At 35.8% G+C, this 25,000-nt stretch overlaps 1 protein-coding gene across 11 annotated transcripts in view; it reads left to right on the forward strand.

Annotated features, from left to right (window-relative positions):
• The window catches only part of LOC137616392 (defense protein l(2)34Fc-like), a 1,552,671-nt gene that overhangs the window by 844,753 nt on the left and 682,918 nt on the right, over window positions 1-25,000 (forward strand). The window contains exon 1 of one of the 11 annotated variants that reach the window (XM_068346095.1): window positions 19,356-19,422. The exons of the other annotated variants lie outside the window; for them this stretch is intronic. Coding sequence (XP_068202196.1) covers window positions 19,400-19,422 — 23 coding nt within the window. The 5' untranslated portion in view covers window positions 19,356-19,399. Of the gene's footprint in view, window positions 1-19,355; window positions 19,423-25,000 lie in introns of those variants that run through there. 11 annotated transcript variants of the gene reach the window in all.

A 25,000-nucleotide genomic window follows, 5' to 3' on the forward strand; every position in this document is an offset into this window, starting at 1 on the left:
AACTATGGTATCTGAAGAATATGAAATAACCCAAAACAGTAGTTTTGGAAAGAATTATTTCTTACAAACTATTACGGGATCGTAACACCCCCACCCTTAACAAAAAATCACATTGATTTTATTAAAGTGAATGCTAGCAAGCAAATAATCTTAGTAGCAATATAACCTGCAGATTTCTTTCCAAACCTTATCTCCACAAAGAAAAACAAAGTTGCACACAATAATTCCTTTACAATAGTCATGCAAAGTATACAATCTACAGACTAAACAAAACATAGGATACCTCACAAAATTCTCAATAGAAAAGCAAGCAGATTAATTACATATACAAAGCAAACATGCGGGATAACATCATTACATTCTAGACAGGGCATCTGGTATATTGTTATCTTTGCCAGGAATGTGAATAACTTCCAAATTATAATCCTGCAAAAACATTGCCCAGCGGTTAAGTCTACGATTTTTATTATTGAACTGCTGGATATATTTCAGTGGATTGTGATCTGTATATACTATAACTTAACACTCTGAGCACTAATATATGCTTCGAAATGCAGAAGAGCTAATATAAGAGCAAGAGCCTCTTTTTCTATCACTGAATACTTAACCTGAGGCTTATTCAATTTTTTAGAAAAATATGAAATCGGATGACTTACTCCATCCTCACACACCTGCAGCAGAACAGCACCTACCCCTTGATCCGAGGCATCTACCGCAAGGCTAAAAGGAAGTTCAAAGTTTGGTGCCCTGAGAACAGGACTAGAAGTCAATACACATTTAACTATTTCAAATGACTCTTTACATTTGTCATCCCACACAAATTTGGAATGCTTTCTCAACAAGTTCGTTAAAGGTGCAACAACATCTGAATAATTAGCAACGAAACGGCTGTAGTAACCAGCCATTCCTAAGAATCTCTGCAATTCTCTCTTTGATGAAGGTACAGGGAATTCTTTAATCTTTGCAACATTAACCTCTTTAGGAAGTACTTCACCTTTCCCAACTACATGACCCAAAAAGGTTACAGTAGCTTCACAAAAGACAGACTTGCTGAGATTAATCACCAAACCAGCATTGGACAGAGCAGTTAACAATTCCTCCAAAATCACCAGATGGGTTTCAAAGTCATTAGAATAAACGATGATATCATCAATATAAACAACACAATTTTTTATTCCCCGAGTAACCATGGCCATTAATCGTTGAAAAGTGGCAGCGGCGTTCCGCATGCCAAAGGGCATCACTTCGAATTGATACAAACCATCAGCTGTCACAAACGCCGATACCTCCTTTGCTCGATTACTCAAAGGGACCTGGTAATATCCTTTTAGGAGATCAATTTTCTTAATGAACTTTGAATTTCCTACCTTATCAATGCAATCGTCAACACTCGGAATAGGAAAAGAATCTGCCTTTGTTGCTTTGTTGACCTTGCGATAATCAATGCATAATCGACTTTGTCCATTCTCCTTTGCAACAACTACAATTGGTGAGCTCCACGAACTGCTGCTGGGTGTAATTAAATTATTAGTTAGCAAATAGTTTATTTCCTTTTCAACAAATTCTTTCTTAACAGGATTTAAGCGATAAGGGGCTTGCTTAATTGACGTTTCACTCTCTAATTCAACATCGTGCTGTACTAAAGTGGTCCTACCTGGTGTATCTCTGACAGTCTCGGGAAACTTCATTAACACTTTCAGTAATCCATTAATTTGGTTAGTACTCAGGATAGGACTTCTACACACATTAGGTAACAAAACAGAATTATTACCCGGCCAAGCAAATTCTTTCTCCGAAGTTACACATTTCGAATTAACCTCCTCTGAAACAGACAAAACCACTGTTTTCTCTCGCTCAAAGTACTTTTTCAACATGTTAATATGACATTGCAAATTACGATCAGGAAGCTTAATAATGTAATTAAAATCATTCACTTTGCTTAGAACTTCAAAGGGTCCCAAAAACTTATTCTGTAACGAACCTCTTACACCCTGTGACAAAACCAGTACTTTATCTCCAGGAACAAAGACCCTTTCCTTAGATTTTAAATCATACAAAGACTAAATCTTGCTTTGACTCTTCAGTAAATTACTCTTTGCTATTTCCCACATTTCGTAAAGCTTGCCCTTACCATCAGTAATTAAATCAGCAATATTCACTTCGCTCGGCCCATTACCTTCCCAAACTTCCCTTAACAAGTCTAATGGACCTCTTACTTTATGCACAAACACCAAGTTGAATGGAGCAAAATTTGTTGTCTCATTTGGTATAGACCGCACTGCAAACAACAAATAAGGAAGATATTCTTCCCACAAACCAACCTTTTCATTGCACATCTTCCGAATCATTGCCTTCAAAGTTTGGTGGAATCTTTCTACAATTCCCTGTGACTCCGGATGGTATGGAGTAGAAGGTTTATGTTCAATTCCAAAATTCTTAAACTGCTGCAGCAATAGTTTAGATAAAAAATTAGTTCCACGATCAGACTGGATGGTTTTAGGAAGACCAAACCTAGAAAAATAATTGATCAAATGTTTGGCAATGACCCTAGCTTTCTGGGACTTAAGAGGGATAGCCTCGGGATATCTGGTTAACCTGTCTATGATAGTTAATACGTACTCAGACCCTACTTTCGAACGAGGTAAGGGACCCACAACATCAATGACTACATGCTCGAAGGGTTCTCCTAAAGAAGGAATGGGAGAAAGGGGAGCCTTAGGAATTACCATATTAGGCTTACCAGAAATTTGGCACTGGTGACACGTCTTACAATATTTCTTGACATCTCTTTTCAGACCTTTCCAATAGAAATTTTTCCTAACCCTATCAAAGGTTTTAGTAATACCCAAGTGACCAGCAAACAAATCATCATGAGCTTTTCTTAATATACCATTTCTGAATTTAGAAGGTACAACAATTACCCTATGCTTCAACAGATTTCCCTCTCGTTTCCGAATAGGAACAATTACTTTATAGAGAAATTCATTATCCACTTCATAATCTACTCCTTTACCCTCTTTCAACTTAATTTTAATATTTTTAATCTCAATGTCTTCATTTTGAACCCTTACTAAGTCATCTCTATTCCAATTCATTACTTTTTCAGAGCAAATAGATTTATTGTTACTTACGTGATCTAATGAATCTGCATTAAATAAACTCTCCAAATCAGGATGCTCAACTTCAAAGTCGGTACTTTTGCCTGACCTAGTTGTCACAAGCACAGTTTCAGGTTTAGGTACTAACACCTGTGGATTGGCAAAAACTGTCGGATTACAACTTACTTTACCTTGAGCAAGATCATTTGCCAAAACAACATCAACCTCAGGTATGGGGAGAGTATCAACAACCGCAAACTTAGCCTCCCTGGCAACAATGTCTGAAAAAAAATACAGTTCAACTACCGGGCAAGATATCCACTCGTTTCAAACACCTTTAATAAGTTTATGCTCATTCAACCAATTACTGCCCACTGGAATGGCTTTCCGTAGAATTAAAGATTGAGAAGACCCTGTATCTCTAAGTACATTGACATTATGACACTCTTGCCAACTTTCAAGTGTGCTGATTTTACCTTGAGATTTAAACCACTTAAAGTCGTCATCCACTTCCTGTTTATTATTAACGAGCATGGCAGAATCCCTTTTAGGACACTTAGTAGCTATATGCCCATTTTTACCACAACAAAAGCAAGTTACCCTGCCCTGGTACTTAGATTTAAAATGCTTTTGGGGAGAAGCAGGACTACTCTTAAATTGATTACCATCATTAGCAGTTACGTTAACCCCTGTAGGCAATTTAACAGTTTCACAAGTATTATATTTACCTTTAGCAGCAGGCTTAGAATAACTATTATGAGTTATCACATACCCATCAGCTAACCGAGCAGCACTCGCTAAATTGTCAATTTTCTTTTCATCTAAGAAAATGCAAAGGTCTTTAGGCAAATTGTGCTTAAAATTTTCCAATAACATTAACTGACACAATTTAGCATACTCACTCTTAACATCGCTGGATCTCAACCAATTTTCAAAATGTTTCTCCATTTCACGAGCAAACTCCACGAAAGTTTGATTGGAGGATTTTCGACTGTCACGAAACTTTACTCTGTAGGCTTCAGGAACCATCTCATAAATCCTTAAAATGGCTTCTTTCACTTTAGCATAATCTTTACTATCTTCTAACGACAGAGAAGCCCAAGCCTTTAGGGCCTTCCCGGAGAAAGCAGTCTGAGCCATGAATGCCCACTTATCCTCACTCCAATTGAAATTTACCGCTACCTTCTCAAAAGCTATGAAAAATTCTATGACGTCACTCTCGTCAAACTTTGGTACGTACTTCAACATACGGGAATCTTCATTACCAGAAATGGGAGATTGGGAACCCGTCAGCCTGGCCAACTCCAACTCATGATCACGTTTCTGCTGTTCATTTTCTAACTGCTTCATACTAAGTTCATGTTCACGCCGGTTCTGTTCATCTTCAAACTCGAGTTTTTTCAAATCAAGTTTCAGTCGAAGCTTCACTACCTCACAGTCTTCGTCGATTTCTTCTTCCAAAAGCTTGAAGTCAACGTCCACTCCATCCGGAACAAGATGCGCTATAATACCTTTCCTTATGTCATTATTAGTACTACTAAGCGTAAAATCCAACTCTAAATAATCCGACACAACCAGCAGTTCCGACTTTTTAATAGTAAACAATTTACTACGCCAATTGTCTCTACTAAGAAAACGAGCGGCATCGTCAGTAGTTTCAATTTCCATGTTTTTATCATTAATTATACAATCCAACTCAATGACAATGCTGAAGATCCCGCTGAGGATGCCAAAAATATGTTACGGACCAATTCTTAAATACTTAAAAGTTTATTGCCGACAGATTCCGGCACATAACATATTTAATTTATTGACCTTTTATCACTTTATACATATATAGCTTGAGCTTTAATAATAATGATCTTCAGCAGAGACATTAAAGTGGAATAATAAAACATACCAAAACATTTTAAATAATTATTAACCAAAAAAAAGAACCCATAAACGTATAAAGGAAGTAATGAAAAAAGTTACAAACAATCCAATTGAAAGTTACAATAGTTGATGAAATTCTGTAAGTTACAGTTTCTTAAACAGAGGTGAGGCAAGTATTATGTAATTAATAATACTGATCCAAATGATCAGGGGGACACCCCACGGGAACATCTGCAAGAGGGACATAACACATCGTTGCTACCAACAGTCAACAGGGCTAACTTCCTCATTGAGGCCAATCCTCATCAACTATATCGTCTGGGAACCTATACCGTGCAAGTCCATTGAAGCATTCAGCTTCCACAAAGCGCGCTTTCTAAATAAACTCGCTACCTTCGTAGCCAACGATGCACGATACCCAGGACGATCACTGAAGTATAGCCATAATCACACTCACAACGCACAGCTATTCAAACGTCCACTCTCGTCTACTGCAGAGTTCCGTGTCCCGCCTGAAGTACACCTCACGCCTCCAACGTCACCTGCTGTAACAGTAATATTGACATATGATTAGGGAACTATGGTATCTGAAGAATATGAAATAACCCAAAACAGTAGTTTTGGAAAGAATTATTTCTTACAAACTATTACGGGATCGTAACAAAGGGTTTTAATTCTTTCATTCTATCTTGTTTCGCGTATTGTTTTCCTGTCAGGTCTTCAGCTGCTGATTCTCATCTTAATTTGTTGAACAGAAACTTACGGTCTATTAAATTTCTTATTCCTGATCTAGATATTAATCTCTGGCACCATCGTTCAATTAGTTCATTATGCACGTTGCATATTTTTTTTTTATATAATTCAGACCATCCTTTACATTCAGATCTTCCCGACCAGTTCCATCATGTTCGTAATACTGGGCATGCAGTTAATTCTAATAGTCAGGCCTTCTCCATCATGAGGCTCAATACTACACAGTACTCTAGAAGTTTTATGCCAGCTGTGACCAAGTTATGGAATGATCTTCCTAATCGGGTAGTTGAATCAGCACAACTTCAAAAGTTCAAACTTGCAGCAAATGTTTTTATGTTGAACAGGCTAACATAAATCTTTTATATAGTTTGTATAGAGAATATCTGTTTTAATGTTGGTAAGATTTTTAGAATATTTTATTATAATTGTTCATTACTTCTTATATCGTTTATTCATTTCCTTATTTCCTTTCCTCACTGAGCTTTTTTTCCCTGTCCTTTGGACTTATAGCATGTTGCTTTTCCAACGAGGGTTGTACCTTATGTAGTAATAATAATAATATCAGCAAATAAAACAATCTGTATTACTTTTTAATGAACCATTTCTTAGGGATTCAGTACTCCTACATACTGTAAAAAAGCACATGTGTTCTGTAAGCTCATACATGCGTGCTTAAGTAAGAGAAAGTAACCATTTGGTCCTTTATTTGTTTGTCTAATTGATATTTTATTAACGTTTGGTTTTCATTGTTAGTAAATATTTTGATTGTTATTCAAAGTAAATATAATCGGTCAGGGGTAAGTTATTTCGATTATTTGCCATCATCTTTCGTAAGAGTAGTTTGCAATTAATTGACAGTAATATTTCCTAACTTTTAGCCATCATTTTAATTAGCCTATATATGTTATCCTGAAAATTACTCCACATGTGTACGCTTGGCATCTTCAAGTGTGCAAAGACGACTAAACTTGATTAAAAAAATAAAAACGAATCGTAAGTTTTTCTACGGCTATGTGCCAGTTAAAAGTTTAATATTTTATTAAAAAAAAAAAAAACTTGAATCGTAAGTTTGTTTTTACGTCTAAGTGCCAGTCAAAAGTTTATTATTTCTTTTAAAACGAGTTTTAGCAATCCATTGAAGAGAAGCAAATATTTTGTCAAATGCAATAACTATTGTATAATATGTAAACCTCTTGACCATATATAATTGATATACATGTTTATTATTTATTCTTCCTTTTTAAATAGCTTAATTTGCATTTCATGTAGGTATCAGTAGTTTTCTGTATGTGCAGCCTGCATTTATTTCGTTTAATGATAAGTATTTTCTTGTAATTTATCGATAATCAGAACTCTTCAAACTGAAGATTTCGAAACTGAAGGAAGGATATATAGCTCAGTTTTTTCGAACTAGTATAGTTATTCGTTGTATGAAAAGAATTGATGCAAAATCAATGGAGCCCAAATAGCTGGTGTCCCTAGATAGTGAGAAATACTGCATTTTTCTCTTTTTTTTTATCAATAAAAAAAGTAATCTGACGCGGCCCCGAAACCCTGCAATGTCAATAATGTTTGTATGTACGTAGCCAAAACCAAAGGTGTCCTTGGCAAATTAGTTTGTTGTTTAGTGTGTGTGTGTGTGTGTTATTTTTTTTATTTTTTTTTTTTTTTTTTTTGAGAGAGAGAGAGAGAGAGAGAGAGAGAGAGAGAGAGAGAGAGAGAGAGAGAGAGAGAGAGAGAGAGAGAGAGAGAGAGAGAGAAATTCAAGTTTATGAACAGTAGTTGTTGCCATGCTACATCTGTTGCCAAACGAAAGCCTTTTTCTTTCTCATCAAAGCCTTTCATAAATAATGTTGTGTTTATTTCAAGTATTTTAAACTTAATCTAGAGGGTAGGATCTTATTAATAATCACAGTGTTAGACAGTTTTTGTTGATATAAGTATAGGGCGTAAAACTAAAGAAAGAAGAATACTTGATTCATAAACTGAGATTGATTACAAATGACAATAAGGTTTAATTCAGAAGAAAAAAAAGTATATTTCATATATTTTAAAAGGAATTTTATTAAAGATATTGGTTGATATTAATTGGCAAAAGATACCTATTTTTTTTTTCAGTCGGAGCATCTGGAGTAATATTGCCGAATGTATCCCGAAAAAAAAAACATCGAAGAAAGAATATGAGACAGTAAGAATCTACAATTTCTTGAAAACTGAAAATTTCTGAGTGGGATCGTTTTAGTCTTACATTAAACGAGACTAGTTAATCTACTTCGTTCAAAAATGCATATTTTTTCATCTTATTCAAAATATTTTTTATTGGTGGCCTGGGGGAATAACATGTAAGATTTTTTTTTCTATTCGCTGTTTCGTGAAGGACTGATGATACCAAATAAAAAGTGGGACACTTTAAAGTAGTTAATTCCCAAGGCGAGGTTTGGTGAATCACCGATATCAAGAAGGCTTTTTGTTCTGGCAGTTGGAAAGAAACTAGAGGGTTTAGATGGTATCACAGTTTTTTTTTCGAAGGAAACCCTATTAGATAGTAGTCTTGCATCTGTATATATAGTGTGATTTTATTCAGATGTGTTATTTCCATAGCTGATAACGAGTCATTAGCCTATTACCAAATATACCTTAACATTAATATCTGAATTATATTCTGCTAAGTTGGAAAACAATTACCCTTCTAATAGACTGCTGTCCGTAATGGATTTAAGGTTATGTTGCCTACTTGAACATATTGTAATGCATAAATGACACACACACACACACACACACACACACACACACACACACACACATATATATATATATATATATATATATATATATATATATATATATATATATATATATATATAATGGTCATCGACACTTCCTGTCGAGAGAGCGTTAGGCAACATCTCAAGGTGGCCGTGGTTAGGCTCATCCATAGTCAGTACAGATATGTACTCTGGGTCCATCCACGTAAGTGTGAGTCAGCGAACGTATTACTTCAACTGTACCTATTCCCGCGGTCTAGATATAGTCCTAAAGACTTATGCTAAGTTGGCGAACCATTTTGAGGCTTCATACCAGAATTGATAAAATTCGTTCGAAAATAAAAGGGTGTCGTTCGAAATTTGGGAAGGTATAATATTTGAGTGTTATAAGATCTCAGGAATTAAACTATGTAAATGATCCTGGTAAAACCAGGAATATTGTAAGTTATGATAACTATGACGCATGACTGTTTCAATGTTCATGAACTAGCGAACGGAATTTGTACTTTCAAATACGTTTTACCCTGTTAATTGAATTGGATTGGTTTATACTACAAGCGATTAACACACACAGTTAATGACGTAACTTTTATTATCACCTTGTACTATAAATTAGTTCTGAGCCTTTTTTATTCCTCTTTTGGGGTTTTTAAGGATTCAGTCAGGGCCTTAAATATAATTCTTTTAAAAGGCGGGATTTAGAACGTCGAACGATTCGTCGAACCTTCTTGTCAAACGGTGCGAAAATGTGTCAGACAGTCATAAATGCATATGGTTTGTGGACAGGGAAGTCACATACACAAAAGTCAGGTTAGAACAGACTCGTCGAATGGTTTGACAAACGTTTTCTACCATCATTTTAAACGCTTCTCTGTCGAACCGCGTTCGACGAAGTCTTCGACCGTGTGAACCCCAAAGACTTCTCAAAACAGGCCCATGTATGCTTAAATTACAGATTTTTGAGATATAAACATACTGCTTGTACTGTAGTCGATAAAAGATTATTGATTCGTCTCAGTCTGCATAGGATTTGAGAGTTTTAGATATCCTAAAATATATTTTAAGATGCAAAATTATTATTATTATTATTATTATTATTATTATTATTATTATTATTATTATTATTATTATTATTATTATTATTAGCCAAGCTACAACCTTATTTGGAAAAGCAAGATGCTATAAGTCCGAGGGCTCCAATAGGGGAAAATAGCCCAGTGAGGAAAGGAATTAAGGAAATAAATAAATGATGAGAATAAATTAACAATATATCATTCTAAAAACAGTAACAGCGTCAAAACAGATATGTCCTATATAAAATATTAACAACGTCAAAAACAGATATGTCATATATAAACTATAAAAAGACTCATGTCAGCCTGGTCAACATAAAAATATTTGCTCCAACTTTGAACTTTTGAAGTTCTTCTGATTCAACTACCCGATTAGGAAGATCATTCTACAACTTGGTAACAGCTGGAATAAAACTTCTAGAATACTGTGTAGTATTGAGCCTCATGATGGAGAAGGCCTGGCTATTAGAATTAACTGTCTGCCTAGTATTACGAACAGGATAGAATTGTCCAGGGAGATCTGAATGTAAAGGATGGTCAGAGTTATGAAAAATCTTATGTAACATGCATAATGAACTAATTGAACGACGGCCCAAAAATTAATATCTAGATTAGGAATAAAAAATTTAATAGACCGTAAGTTTCTGTCCAACAAATTAAGATGAGAATCAGCAGCTGAACACCAGACAGGAGAACAATACTCAAAACAAGGCAGAATGAAAGAATTAAAACACTTCTTCAGAATAGATTGATCACCGAAAATCTTGTAAGGCTTTCTCAATAAGCCAATTTTTTGTGCAATTGAAGAAGACACAGGCCTAATGTGTTTCTCAAAAGTAAATTTGCTGTCGACAATCACACCTAAAATTTTAAAAGTCATACAAATTTGAAGAAACATTATCAATACTGAGATCCGGATGTTGAGGAGCCACCGTCCTTGACCTACTTACAATCATACTTTGAGTTTTGTTAGGATTCAACTTCATACCCCATAATTTGCATCATGCCCTAATTTTTGCTAGATCTCTATTGAGGGATTCACCAACCCCAGATCTACATTCAGGGGATGGAATTGATGCAAAGAGAGTAGCATCATCTGCATATGCAACAAGCTTGTTTTCTAGGCCAAACCACATGTCATGTGTATGTAGTATGAAAAGTAATGGGCCAAGAACACTACCCTGTGGAACACCGGATATCACATTCCTATCCTCACTATGGTGCCCATCAATAACAACCCTTTGAGATCTATTACTTAAAAAATCAATAATAATGCTAAGAAACGACCCACCCACTCCCAACTGTTTGAGTTTGAAAACAAGGTCCTCATGATTAACACGGTCAAAGGCAGCACTAAAATCAAGGCCAATCATACGAACTTCCTGACCACAATCAAGGGATTTCTGTAAAGCATTGGAGATTGTAAGAAGGGCATCACATGCTCCAAGGCCTTTACGAAAACCAAATTGCAAACTAGGGAAGTGGTGATTACCTTCAGCAAACCTATTAAGACGTTTTGCCAGAAGACGTTCAAAAACTTTAGATAATATGGGAGTCATGGAAATTGGTGGTAATCAGTGGGACTTGAGCTACCAGAAACACATTTACATAGAGGAGTAACATTACCAATTCTCCAACAAGTGCTAAAAGCTCCTCTTCTTGCTAACTTGCGCAAAATAACAGATAACTTTGGAGCTAAGAAATCTGGTCTTTATAAAAAAAAAAAAAAAGGAAAAATACCATTTGGGTCTACACCTCCATAAGCATCAAGGTCCATCAACAGAGCTTTAATCTCACGAGATCGAAATGCTAAACAAGTTAGTTTAGCCGCAGGAAAACATGAATGAGGAAGTTCAAGTTTTTCATTACTCTGTTTACTGTCAAAAACATCAGCCAAAAGGGTTGCCTTTTCCTTTGGACAGTGAGTGACTGAGCCATCTGGTTGAAGTAAAGGAGGAACTGTTGCATCTACACCAAAGAGTGCAGATTTAAGGGTAGACCACCATTTATGTTCCTCAGTTGTACCAGAAAGGGTTTCTTTTATGGTTAAATTGTACTCCTTTTCAGTTGAGGCATAAACTCTCTGAGCAAAAGCTCGAAGCTGAGTATATTTGTTCCAGGTCAAATCTGATCTGTTACCCTTCCAAAGATGATAGGCCTCCTGCTTCTCCAAATAAGCACGTCTACATTCATCATTGAACCACAGTTTTTCCTTCACTCGGTACCTTAGCTCACGAGAAGGGATACGCCTATCAATTATGTTGACTAGATCCTCATTCAAAGGGACAACAGGATCTACACTACTATATGATTGTGACCAATTAAAGCACAAAAGATCATGCAAAATCCCATTCCAGTCTGCTTGGGATTTCATATAAATTTTACAAGAGTATGATATATCAGGGACAGGCTGCTCAGTCTTCACTACTAATGAAATCACGGCATGATCAGATGTCCCGACTGGAGAACCAACCTTACTAGTTGTAACGCCAGGGGAGTCGGTGTATACGAGTTCCAAGCAATTACCAGACCTGTGAGTAGCTTCATTTATGATTTGCTCACAGCCTGATTCAGAGGCAAAGTCTAAAGCTCTTAAGCTATGGCGATCGGTAGGAGAGATAGAACTTAACCACTCCCTATGGTAAGCATTAAAATCACCAACAAAGACAAAAGAAGCCTTTCTATCATCTTCTTGTATCTTAGTCATAATGGTAAGAAGACAATCGAAGGTAGAATCATCCATGTCTGGATTCCGGTAGATCGAACACAAATAAAAGTTGTTATGCCTGCCACAAACTTTTGTTACCTGAATCTCATGACATCCACATTTATAGTACGACTTATGAGAAGCAGAGTACTCGGTCCTAATGTACACTGCCATCCCCCTGGCCCTAGGGATGGCATCACGTTTCAACATTATTGGCTTCTTAAAACCAGTTTTAAGGAGCTCAGGTGAGTTCTTAGTAAATGGGTGTCTAACGATAAACTCAGTCTATGTTCCTTTGGTAGTGCTGTGTAACATAAAACCATAGTACTGTAGGTCGATTCAAATCTCAGGTTCAGCATTTCTGAAAAACCTTAACAGTAAAGAGCAGTGTTAATAATTTTCATTCAAATTTCATTCATGAGAGAGAGAGAGAGAGAGAGAGAGAGAGAGAGAGAGAGAGAGAGAGAGAGAGAGAGAGAGAGAGAGAGAGAGAGAGAGATGTCTTGGTTACGTACTTAAGGGAAGTGCCGTTTTCAAAAAGAAATTGAAGGATAAACACCAATATTGTGAAGGCCATGCTGCTTATCGATTTTTTTTTTCATCTTTATGTCCTTTTTTCAATTCCCGAAAGTATAACGAAGAGGAAGTGAAATATGACATTCTTAATTTTTTGATACGTTAGAGTGACCACAAAGATCACCACATTAACATTTATCCTGTTCTTTTACATCGAGTTAGTCTCAATCAATGGCTGGAATGTACATGACTAGGAACTGATTCATAATGTTTTTTACTGAATTTCAAACGTAAAAGAAGCCCAATTTCTCTTTCATGGGTGCCTAACTAGATCACATTTTCCTAATAAGATCATGAATTTGCAAAGAAAAACCTGGCTTTAAGTGTTATAGAAATATTCACAATTTTATTCGTGGATTTAGTAATACCATCTGTTGTGCAAGTCTAAGAGCTTAGAATCGAAACGATAACATCTTCAAGAGTTATCCTTGCAAAGGAGAAGGTGGAAGGTACCTGAAATATCATAGCATGAACTACCTACATACTAAACTGAGAGAGAGAGAGAGAGAGAGAGAGAGAGAGAGAGAGAGAGAGAGAGAGAGAGAGAGGGGGGGGGGGGTAAACATGCGTAAGGGCAGGCGTAGGCAACAAATATATGCCCTCTCACAATTTATCCTTGGGAACGTTTTACTGTTGTTGTGCCGCTTCGTGATGATTTCATTGTTATTATTGTGTGTTCTTCCTGCACACTTTTTCTCATCACCCGAAAGATACTAAGATTTCGTCCATATGTAAAAAATATTTTCATAATGACATATGTAAATGCTCATCGTCCTATACAGGTGTTTTGTTATCAGCTTTCACCAAGCGAAAGAGAAGTTTTCCTTGGTAACAATTTGAAGTCTCATTGCAGTTATTTAACAAAATTTCGACAGCGAAAGTCTGCCCTTGACGTATTCTTAAGGCAACTGAAATTTAAAAGTAGACGCGAGGTCGACTAGTCACTAGCGTATAGGGACAGCCGCATACATGACAGGCATCTTATTTTAAGACGAAACCTTGAGGTTAAAGAGATGATGATTTTATAGCAAAGGCATAGAAAATTTGACCATATGGCTTAGTAAGATGGATAGATGTGGTATTGAATAGAAATACATTGAACCTTGAGTTATGAAAGGGCACAGGGATTTAGAAGTCTAGTTCCATAGGGACGAAAATCTGCAATTGTTGTGTGTGATTTTAGGCTTGTGCTGTTCATGATAGTGTAGAAATTTGTTGCTTGGCTACATATTGCATCATAAGGTTGCCCGCTAACGGTGAAAAGTTGAACAACGAATAAGAAGTTACTGAGTACACTACGTTTAGTTTGCACATCATATTAGAGAGTGTTGATGAAGGAAGAAAAAAAAGAACAACACGAAAATCTTCTTCTAAAATGATGTCACTTGGGTTCAGGCTAGAAGCATAGAGAACATTTAGGGTAAGATAAAATTGAGAAATGTTAAATAAATGTTATTACCATAGTGCAAGTCGGGGATTGTAAATTCCCCTTCAAAGTTTTCCATTGTAAAATGGATTTCTCTTCTACAAAAACATCTAAGCCATTTTTTTCACTGACATTTGGCGAAAGCTGCCAAATCGCGTAGATTTAAAGTTTTACTCAGCGACCGATTGTCTAAATTTCCATACGAATGCTGCTTACTGCCAGAATAATAGGGCTTTAATTGAATGTACAAGAACGTTGCTTATTATTATTATTATTATTATTATTATTATTATTATTATTATTATTATTATTATTATTATTATTATTAATAAATAATTTGCAATGAAATCTTAGAATTTGTTTGTTCCTTTATCTCTTTGTTACTTTATTCATTTATAGTTTTATAATCTATATATGAATTATTTATTTTAATGTTATTATTGCTCTTAAACTTATCGTAGTTTTTCCTTATTTTTTTTTTCCTCACTGGACTATAATCCTTGTTGGAGCCCTTGGGCTTAATATATATCATCCTGCTTTTCCAACTAGGGTTTTAGCTTAGCAAGTAATAAGAATAAGAAGAATAAGAAGAATAAGAATAGTAGTAGTAGTAGTAGTAGTAATTTATATATGTTAACCCTTTCAATCACTCAGTTGAAGTGATAAACACACATATAAGCTTTTAATTCACTGTTTCAAAGTAGTTCGATGTGCCAACAAATCGTGTCGACACGAGAATACTTACAGATGGTTTCAAGTTATTGGAGCCAAGGTGTACTTCTGCTGTAGGTTCTAGAAATGTCAAGTATGCGGCCCCAAATGTATACATTAAGCGCCCACGAGACATTCGAAGGACTTAAGATATTAAGGCCTTCAACAAGAGATTGAAGATTTTCTTGTTTTCTAATTTTTTTTCGATATAGTGGATTTAACAATCAACGCGGAATTCACCGTTATACTCTTAAATACCTAAGAATGTATAGGACAAACAAATCTTGTAGGTACTGTAGGGCGCAAGGTTTCCATGGGTGAAAGGACCAGGAAAACAGCCATTAAAGTAAAGAAAACCCTCTTAGAAGAATCATTATTTATGTATGGAGCCTTGTGTAGTATGAATTATTTGTTCGTTGACCGTTAATACTCTCTCTCTCTCTCTCTCTCTCTCTCTCTCTCTCTCTCTCTCTCTCTCTCTCTCTCTCGTCGAGTTATTGGGTCCTTTCACTGGCCAGACGGTACTACATTGGATCCCCCTCTCTCTCTCTGATTACGGCTCGTTTTTCTTTTACCCACACTTAGTCTTTCCACATTCTCCTCTGCCCTCATTCACCTGACAGCACTGAAATTACCCAGCATTTCTTCGTCACTTAAGGGGTTAACTACTGCACTGTGATTTTTCAGTAGCTACTTTCCCCTTGGTAAGGGTATAAGAGACTCTTTAGCTATGGTAAGCAGCTCTTCTAGGAGAAGGACACACCAAAATCAAACCATTGTTCCTTAGTCTTGGGTAGTGCCATAGCCTCTGTACCATGGTTTTCCACTGTCTTGGGTTAGGGTTCTCTCCCTTGAGTCTACACTCACACACACACACTATTCTATCTTATTTCTCTTTTTCTTTTGTTATTAGGTTTTATATTTTATATATCAAAGATTAATTCAACGTTGTTAACCGAAACTTGTGTGGAAAGCTTTTGTTTAGGTACTTTTAAAGATCAGTAACCCTAGATGGACAATTGAAATTAAATTTTGAAGACGTATTGAACTCTACAGCAGATGAGTCTGTCTTTGGCACTTCGATGGCACTGTAGAAACCATTATTAAAACATATTTAACGGGTGATGAGTTAGATGCTGTGTTACAAACCAGTAGAATAAATTTAAATAATTCGGATATATGTCCTGGTGTATAGTCCGTAACTGCCGCTATCTTTGATTTTTTTTTTCCTCTCCATATTTAATAGTTTTGCTGTTATTCATTCCCTTTGTACAGTACAATAGTAAGCTGGTTGTACTCTTGAAGTCAAGGCACAAGGCTTAATGTGATAATGATCAGGATGTTAAATTAATGTATACTTTTTCATAGGAGTATGTCAGATTAATTTTTAATTGACTTAATCTTAAAAACCATTTTGATTATTTCTGTCATATAACAAGTTGACCTAGGTGGGTATTTAGAGCAGATATTTTCATGCAGAAAGATAAAAGACATACCAAACTGCAAGGAAGTCACGTTTGATAATTTATTTATGGAGCATATGAATTAAAAAATTGTAATCTAGCCAATTTCAGTTCTGACCAGACAGGTTTTATCTATTTCGCCGGTCTATTCCTCCACTAGCTCCCATGCAGTGTTTTATTATTTAAGGGAAAATTTAATTGCATCTTTTCTTTTAGAAATTTAGGTGCATTTTTGCGATAATTTGCAAAGCGTTGTAAGACACTTATTTTGAAAATAACCGATCGCTATCGCATTCTTTTTCTGCATTGGCTGTAGATTAAGATTCAGATAGGATTTATGGAAGTTGGGCTAAAAAATCAGCGTTGAGGCATGTGCCACAAAGGGGAAATCCCCCAGTTACACTGAGGTTAAAATTAAAAGAGGTTGGACAGCAACATCACTTTAAATTAGCTTATCTTTAATCCAGCACGCGTCATCCATTGAACACAATGAAGTCGAAAACTGGTGAATCATTTTTTATAAAAATAGAATAAGGTCGTGGAACTACAACACATGTATTGGCGGGCCATAATTAAGATCAAATCTTCAATTTATCACAGGTAAAGTTAATTTTTCACCAAGTTGAAATAAAACTTACATGTATTTTTTTGCGCAGGGAACAATTTCTGTTATTTGTGGGTTAGCTTGCTCTGTATTATTAGTTTTAGGGTCCCTCGGTAAGATAAGTGTCTGAAGGCTATCGACAGTTTGTCATGCAATCCTCATTCGACCAGATTTCAAGAGTCAAAGTCTAATGTTTGTCTCAGGCTTTTCGATGGTCGTGTCATGAAGTACGATATGTGCAGTTTTATTGATAATGTGCATTTCCTTTAAATTGGGTTAGTAATCGCAGTAAGATTGAAGACCAAATTCATTGTCCGCTTTTAAATATGACACTTTTGGTGATATAAATGACTAAACTAATATTTTTGTTTCATTAATAGTTGTGAATTTTCGACGTGTTTCCTGAATATGAAGAAAAAAATAATATCACTTGTTTCTTATCCGCTCGAGATTTTTATATCCTTGCTGACAGCTGCGAAATCAATTTAATTTTACACCTGTATATGAATCACAAGCTTGCCGATAAATGTACGATACTTTGTTTACCAGGATATATCTTTTCTTGCGTCGTTGTCAGGAAAATAACATCTAATGATGTCTGCTTTCTTTTGGCGTTGTAAAGAAAAATAATTTGGATTTTTTAAAAATACATATAACTTTATTTTTACAGTTACACAAATGCTATACTGGTTGACAAAATAATATGAGTATTCAAAATTGTCTACACTTGTGTAAATAGACTATGAAAGGTACCTGACATTTTTCTAAAAAAAAAAAAATAAACGCTAAAATTCGTAAACGACAATAATAAATTCATAAATAGGCCCAAGAGATATATGACTCAAAAAAAAATGTTAGCGACGATATTTACCAATTAATTCAAGATTGTGTCAAATAATGAGGCCCCTCAGAAAATTACTGCTGCTCCATTATTCGTGAATGAGACCCCCCCCCAAAAAAAAAAAAATAAAAAAAAAATAAAAATAACAGTTGTGTTTGCTAATTATTTGTCAGAGATTACATATATTGCAACAATTTATTCTGTACACTTTGTATGCTTTGTCTTTTGATAAGCAGAAATATGATATTATTTCAGTGATTAGTTGTGTCCAATGCACTCTTTGACTTAGTTTGAAAATGGACCACTAATTGATAGCTAAACTGTTGAATAGATAAATGGACCACTAATTGATAGCTAAACTGTTGAATAGATAAATGGACCACTAATTGATAGCTAAACTGTTGAATACCCAATCACCTCTGTACAGTTAGTTACATTACTTAACATGGTGTTGGAGTGTTGATTGAGTTGCGTCACCTTTTAGCTTCCAGTCGACTGTCGACAGGAGATGAAAGACAAAGAGCTTATTTTGACCGTAGTATTGTAGTTTTGTGATCTCAGAAATATAGGTCGTCGGTGTTTTCATTTGCTCGGTTTGATTGTGCTTGCGCGTGCTTGATAATTACTTTACTTTTCTTTTACTTTTAGGGGTTTATTTCTCGCCCTCCATCAGACACTAAGAGTCTGTTCAGGCGGGCCTTGGTGTGTGAAAATAATTTCTTTCCTGTTAATATTTTGTTCTGTATCTTTTCAGTTATTCGCTAGCATTTGTATTCAGGCTTAATAGTTTTCAGATCACTATTATAACACTTTCCAAAGAGATAAGTCTTCAGGTTTTTCTTGAAAGCTGCCACATTTTTGCTATTCTTGACATCATGTGGAAGGTCGTTGAAGAGTCTCGGTGCAGCATAAAAAAACGTTCTTCCTCCTATTGCATGATTCACACTAATTTCGAATAGTCTATATGTGTCATCAGTATTTCTAACTCATACAGCAGCACTAGTAGCTTGACGGTAGGGGACCAAGCAATCACGAAGATATTTAGGCTTATCACTTGTAAGTGCTTTGTGAGTCAACAAACAAATCTTAAATTCAATTCTAACCTTAACAGGTAACCAATGTAGATCGATCAGTGCAGCAGTTATTCCCTCCCGAAATTTAATGCCTTTTGTCAGTCTAGCCGCCCGGTTATGCACATTTTGAAGCTTTCTGAGTAGTGTATTGGGCAATTTATAGTACAGAGAATTGCAATAATCAAGCCTTGCTATTACGTGACTCATCACTAAAATTTTTGTACTGCCCTCTGTTAAATATTTCTAATAAATGCTATGTTTCTCAGGTGATAGTTACACACTTTCACTGTGTTCACTATTTGATCCCTCATTGACAAATTACAATCCATCAGTACACCCAAATTTTTCACAGCAGGCACAATCCTAACATCAGTGTCACCAATTAGTGATAATAACTAAAATAACAATTGGGATTCTAGGTTTTCTCTCTGACGATGCTATTTTACGAACGTGAAAGGTAAGGCCATAACTTCTTCACAGCCTTGTATCGTTAGAAAAGTTTTTTCCTCCGTAAACTGTTACTTCGTTATTTGAATTGTGTAGATAATGGCTGCTGTTGCATGTTACTAGTTAAAACTTTCTACGAGTGTTGTTAGTTTTATTGGATTTGTTGGCGATATTCTTCACAGTGCTTCTGTGACTACTGGTACGTCAAATGAACAGTTTTTGTTTAGAATTAACATTCTCCTGTAAGCAATGGCTTGGAAGTATTTTACCGCTTGAATTAGGCACAACACTTGCGTACTGAGACGGGACCCAGACCATCAAAACTTTTTACCATATATTTTAGGCGTCAATATTTCGTTAGTCTTCTCATAGCTTCCAATATTGCGGAGGAAGCCTTCATCGTGTATCCTGGTCAATCAACTATTTTGTATGATACTAGATATTAAACAGATATTTTGGTCGTATTGTAAGGTAGGTAGGTAGGTAGGTTGGCCAGGGTACCAGCCACCCTTTGAGATACTACCGCTAGAGTGTTATTGGATCCCTTGGCTGGCCAGACAGTAATACAGGGACACCCTAAAAAGCGGGATCAAGGGACGGGACGGACCGGGACCACCTGGACGAGACATATAAAAGGCTCAAATAGCAGATTTTGTATCAAACACTATAGTCTATTATAATGTGAGGTAATTACGTTCAACATACTGATTGCTATGGCCTTGTATTGATGGTAAAATGACACTATAGAATGATTAATTTTTCTTTATTGCTTTTCTTTATTACATTCTTATAATGTATAATAATTTTACAATTTACACAGACTATGTGGCATCAGAAAATTATTTTTACAATATTTTTAATCAATAGATGCAAATAACAATTTTATCACTTATGTTTACAATAGAGCTTTAATTACAAGCATATTTAGTGTTTATAATTTTTTGGCACCTTTAAAGGTCTCTGTTGTACCAGAAAATGATTTTTACTATATTTCTAATCAGTAGATGCAAATAACTATTTTATTAAAATTATGTACACAATAGAGTTTTAATTACAAGCATATTTAATGTTTATTATTTTTGGGGAACCTTTATAGGTCTCTTTGACTTACAATTTACACAGAGCCATATTGCACCAGAAAATTATTTTTCATTTGAACATCCTTGGTGAAACCATTTAAGGCATCTATCGCAGTGATGTTGGCTAAACCACAGGGACAGTCTATATTTATTATAAAAATGTCCACAATGAAGTCTTTGGCTTGTACAACATTCTTTGGAAAAGGTGTGAATTCCTCCTTGTCAATACAATCTATTAAATGCTGTCGTGCTAGATCCATATTAAATGTCCAGTTTGATGATTTTTTAACCAGTTCAGGAAACCATTAACACAAAATTCCACCTTATAGGCAATAGCGAAGACACCACAGTCCAATGCATCAGGCTTCTGTCTTTGTAGATGGGGCACATACACATGTAAAGTCTTCTTGCCTGATCCATAAATGGCAGACAACCGCACTGAAGCTGATATTTCTTTGCTATACAAGCTGTCCAAAAGGTACACTTTTCCATCCTTTCCTTGCAGTGACATGACCCAGTGGTAACTTCCATTGTAGTGTATTTGTGCATTTGGCGGTGTTCTTGATTCCATTTCATCATAATTCCATTCCTCTGTATGGCTGTTCATTTCTGGGACTAGCAGTGTGCACAGAAAGCCGTTGATATCTGGGAACTGAATTTTTTTTTTTTATATTACAACAAACAATATGATGATACAACATAATGTGTTCTCAATTTACATAAAATATAACTATTTAGTATCTCCCTTTAAACAGGCAAAATATATTATTACATAAGAAAGGTGCCTCATTAAAACAGCACAGCAATATGTAATCTCATCATAGTTTATTATAGTATTAAATAAAAAACTTACCTAGGTATTCCATATGGGTTCTTCACAGAGACGTTCTTCATGGTAGTAGCAGTAACAATTTAACAACATTTTCACCTGACCTGATAAATATACTACTTCTACCAGAAGGAATTGTAATTAATACATAACCTTTAATGACTTTGTACATGTTCGATGTACGTTTTGATGATATGTAATTACCATTGAGTTTTTACACTTTTAAGTCAATCACAATTACGTTGATTCAAAATATATCTTTTTAATATCAGTTACTAGGTACTTGCAAGTAGGTACTTTCACTTTATGACAATTGGGTAACTTTTTTAAAAAATTAATTAATTAGATACATATGGCTTAAACACAATTTAACAAATTTATTAGACTTTAAATGTTTACTGTAATTCTTTATTAAACCTTTTATTAGGCCTATTACAATTAGGCCTATTACAATAAATTGACAATGGTCCCATTGGTCCACGCCATGTCGCGTTTAATATAGCAAGTCCCGCCTTTTAGTTCGTCCCAGTGGTCCCGGTCCGTCCCGTCCCTTGGTCCCGCTTTTTAGGGTATCCCAGTAATACATTGAATCCCTCTCTTTGGTTACGGCTTTTTTTCCCCTACACATACACCGAATTGTCTGGTCTATTCTTTATACATCTTTGTCTTTCCTCATACACCTAACAAAACTGAAATTGCCAAACACTTATTCTTCGATCAAGGGGCTAATTACTGTACTGTAATTGTCAGTGGCTGCTTTCCTCTTGATGATGGTAGAAGAGACTATGTAGCCATGGTAAGCAGCTCTTCTAGGAGGAGGACACTCCAAAATCTAACCATTATTTTCTAGTCTTAGGTAGTGCCATAGCCTGTGTACCATGATCTTCCACTGTCTTGGGTTAGAGTTCTATTGCATGAGGGTACACTCGGGCACAATATTCTATCTCCTTTTAAAAATTTTTGTCGTCCTTGTTTTTTGAAATGGTGTTGGGCAGGCCTAATAGAAAGGCCATAGATGTCTGGTGGTTTATCAAGAGTTTGTCTTTTCCTTATATGATTCTTTTACTTTTCAATACCATCCTTACTGTCCTCCTTTCAGTTGAAGTGGCTATCCTGGAGAGTATTTAGCCTTTCATGGTGTATCTGCTCCTCCATGTTGACCAGTTTTCCGACTTTTTTTTCTATAGTCTATGGGTTTGATCAATCACTTTATTTATATTTCTGTACATATTGTTCTAATCATTCTTGTTAATTTGGTTTTTAAGTATGATGTATCTTTTTTCATTACCATTAAGTCTTATGGTCTCTGGAGACATTGAGCAAAATCCGGGACCAGTGCGTCCTAGATTTTGTCATGTCGTTTACTGTATTTCAATATTTGTGGTCTTTATGCTAATATTAAAGACCTTACAGTTGCGTCCAGACAGTATGATATTCTTTTGTGCTCAGAAACTTTGGTTTCTAATATGAGGCACTCCTCTGAGCTCCTTATAACTGGCTTTAAGAAGCCAATAATGTTTAAATGCTATGCTATCCTTAGGGCCAGGGGAATGGTGGTGTATATTAGGACTGAGTACCCTGCTTCTCATAAGTCCTGCTATTAATGTGGATGTCATGAGATGCAGGTAATAAAAGTTTTTGGCAGGCATAACGACTTCCATTTGTGTTCGATCTACCAGAATCCAGAAATGGATGATTATATCTTCGAATGTCTACTTACCATTATGGCTGAGATACAAGTAGATGATAGAAAGGCCTTTTTTGCCTTTGGTGATTTCAGTGCTCACCATAGGGAGTGGTTAAATTCTGTTTCTCCTACCGATCGCCATGGCTTAAGAGCTTTAGGTTTTGCCTCTGAATCAGGCCGTGAGCAAATCATAAATGAAGCTATTCACAGGTCTGGTAACTGCTTGAACCTCGTATACACCGACTCCTCTGGCATTATAACAAGTAAGGTTGGTTCTCCATGGGTACATCTGATCATGCCTTGATTTCATTATTAGTGAAGACTGAGCAGCCTGTCCCTGATGTATCTTACTCATGTAAGATTTATATGAAATCTCAAGCAGACTGGAATGGGATTTTGCATGCTCTTTTGGGCTTAAATTGGTCACAATTGTATAGTAGTGTTGATCCTGTTGTCCCTTTGCATGAGAATCTAGTCAACATAATTGATAGGCGTATACCTCCTCGTGTGCTAAGGTACCGAGTGAAGGACAAACCTGTTTCAGTGATGATTGTAGACATGCTTATTTGGAGAAGCAGGAGGTCTATCATCTTTGGAAGGGTAACAGATCAGATTTGACCTAGAATAACTATACTTCTCTTAGAACTTTTGCTCAGAGAGTTTATGCTTCAACTGGAAAAGAATACAATTTAACGATAAAAGAAACTCTTTCTGGTACAACCCAGGAGCATAAGTGCACTCTTTGGTGTTGATACAACAGTTCCTCCTTTACTTAAACCAGATGGCTCTGTCACTCACTGTCCAAAGGAAAAGGCAACCCTTGTTTGACAGCAAGCAAAGTAATGAGACACTCAAACTTCCTCATTCCTGTCTTCCTGAGGCTAAACTAGTTTAGCTTTTCGATCTCGTGAAATTAAAGCTCTGTTGATGGACCTTGATGTTTATGGAGGTATAGATCCAAATGGCATTTTTCCTTTACTTTTTATAAAGACTGCAGATTTCTTAGCTACAAAGTTATCTCTTATTTTTCGCAAGTTAGCAAGTATATGAGGTTTTAGCACTTGTTGGAGAGTTGGTAATGTTACTCCACTATGTAGATGTGTTTGTGGTAGCTCAAGTCCAACTGATTATCGCCCAATTTCCATAACTCATATTATCTAAGTTTTTTAACGTCTTTTAACAAAACGTCTTAATAGGTTTGCTGAAGGTAATTGCCTGTTCCCTAGTTAGCTTTTTGGTTTTCGTTAAGGGCTTGGAACGTGTGATGCCCTTCTTACAATCTCCAATGGTGTACAGAAATCCCTTGATTGTGGTCAGGAACTTCGTATGATTGGTCTTGAATTCTTAAGTAATAGATCGCGAAGAGCTGCTGTTGATGGCCACCATAGTGAGTATAGGAGTGTGGTATCTGGTGTTCCTTAGGGTAGTGTTCTTGGCCGATTACTTTTCATAATATATACACATGACATGTTGTTTGGTCTAGAAAACAAGCTTGTTGCATATGCAGATTCTACTCTTTGCATCAATTCCTTCTCCTGAGTGTAGATCTGGGGTTGCTGGATCCCTTAATAAGAGATCTAGCTAAAATTAGTGCATGGTGCAAATTTTGTGGTATGAAGTTGAATCCTACAAAGCTGTAAGTATGATCGTAAGTAGGTTAAGGAGCCACTCCTTAACATCCGGATCTCAGCATTGATAATATTTCTTTAACTTTGTATGACACTCTTAAAATTTTAGGTGTGATTCTCGACAGCAAATTTACTTTTGAGAAACACGTTAGGCCTGTGTCTTCTTCAATTGCACATAAAAAATGGCATATTGAGTGTTTTTCAAGATTTTTGGTGATCCATCTATGCTGAAGTGTTTTAATTCTTTCATTTTACCTTGTTTCGAGTATTGTTTTCCTGCCTGGTCTTCAGCTGCTGATTCTTATCTTAAGTTGTTGGACAGGAACTTGCGGTCTATTAAATTTCTTATTCCTGATCTAGATATT

The sequence above is a fragment of the Palaemon carinicauda genome, chromosome 22 (genome assembly GCF_036898095.1).
Source record: "Palaemon carinicauda isolate YSFRI2023 chromosome 22, ASM3689809v2, whole genome shotgun sequence".
Taxonomy (NCBI): Eukaryota; Metazoa; Arthropoda; class Malacostraca; order Decapoda; family Palaemonidae; genus Palaemon; species Palaemon carinicauda.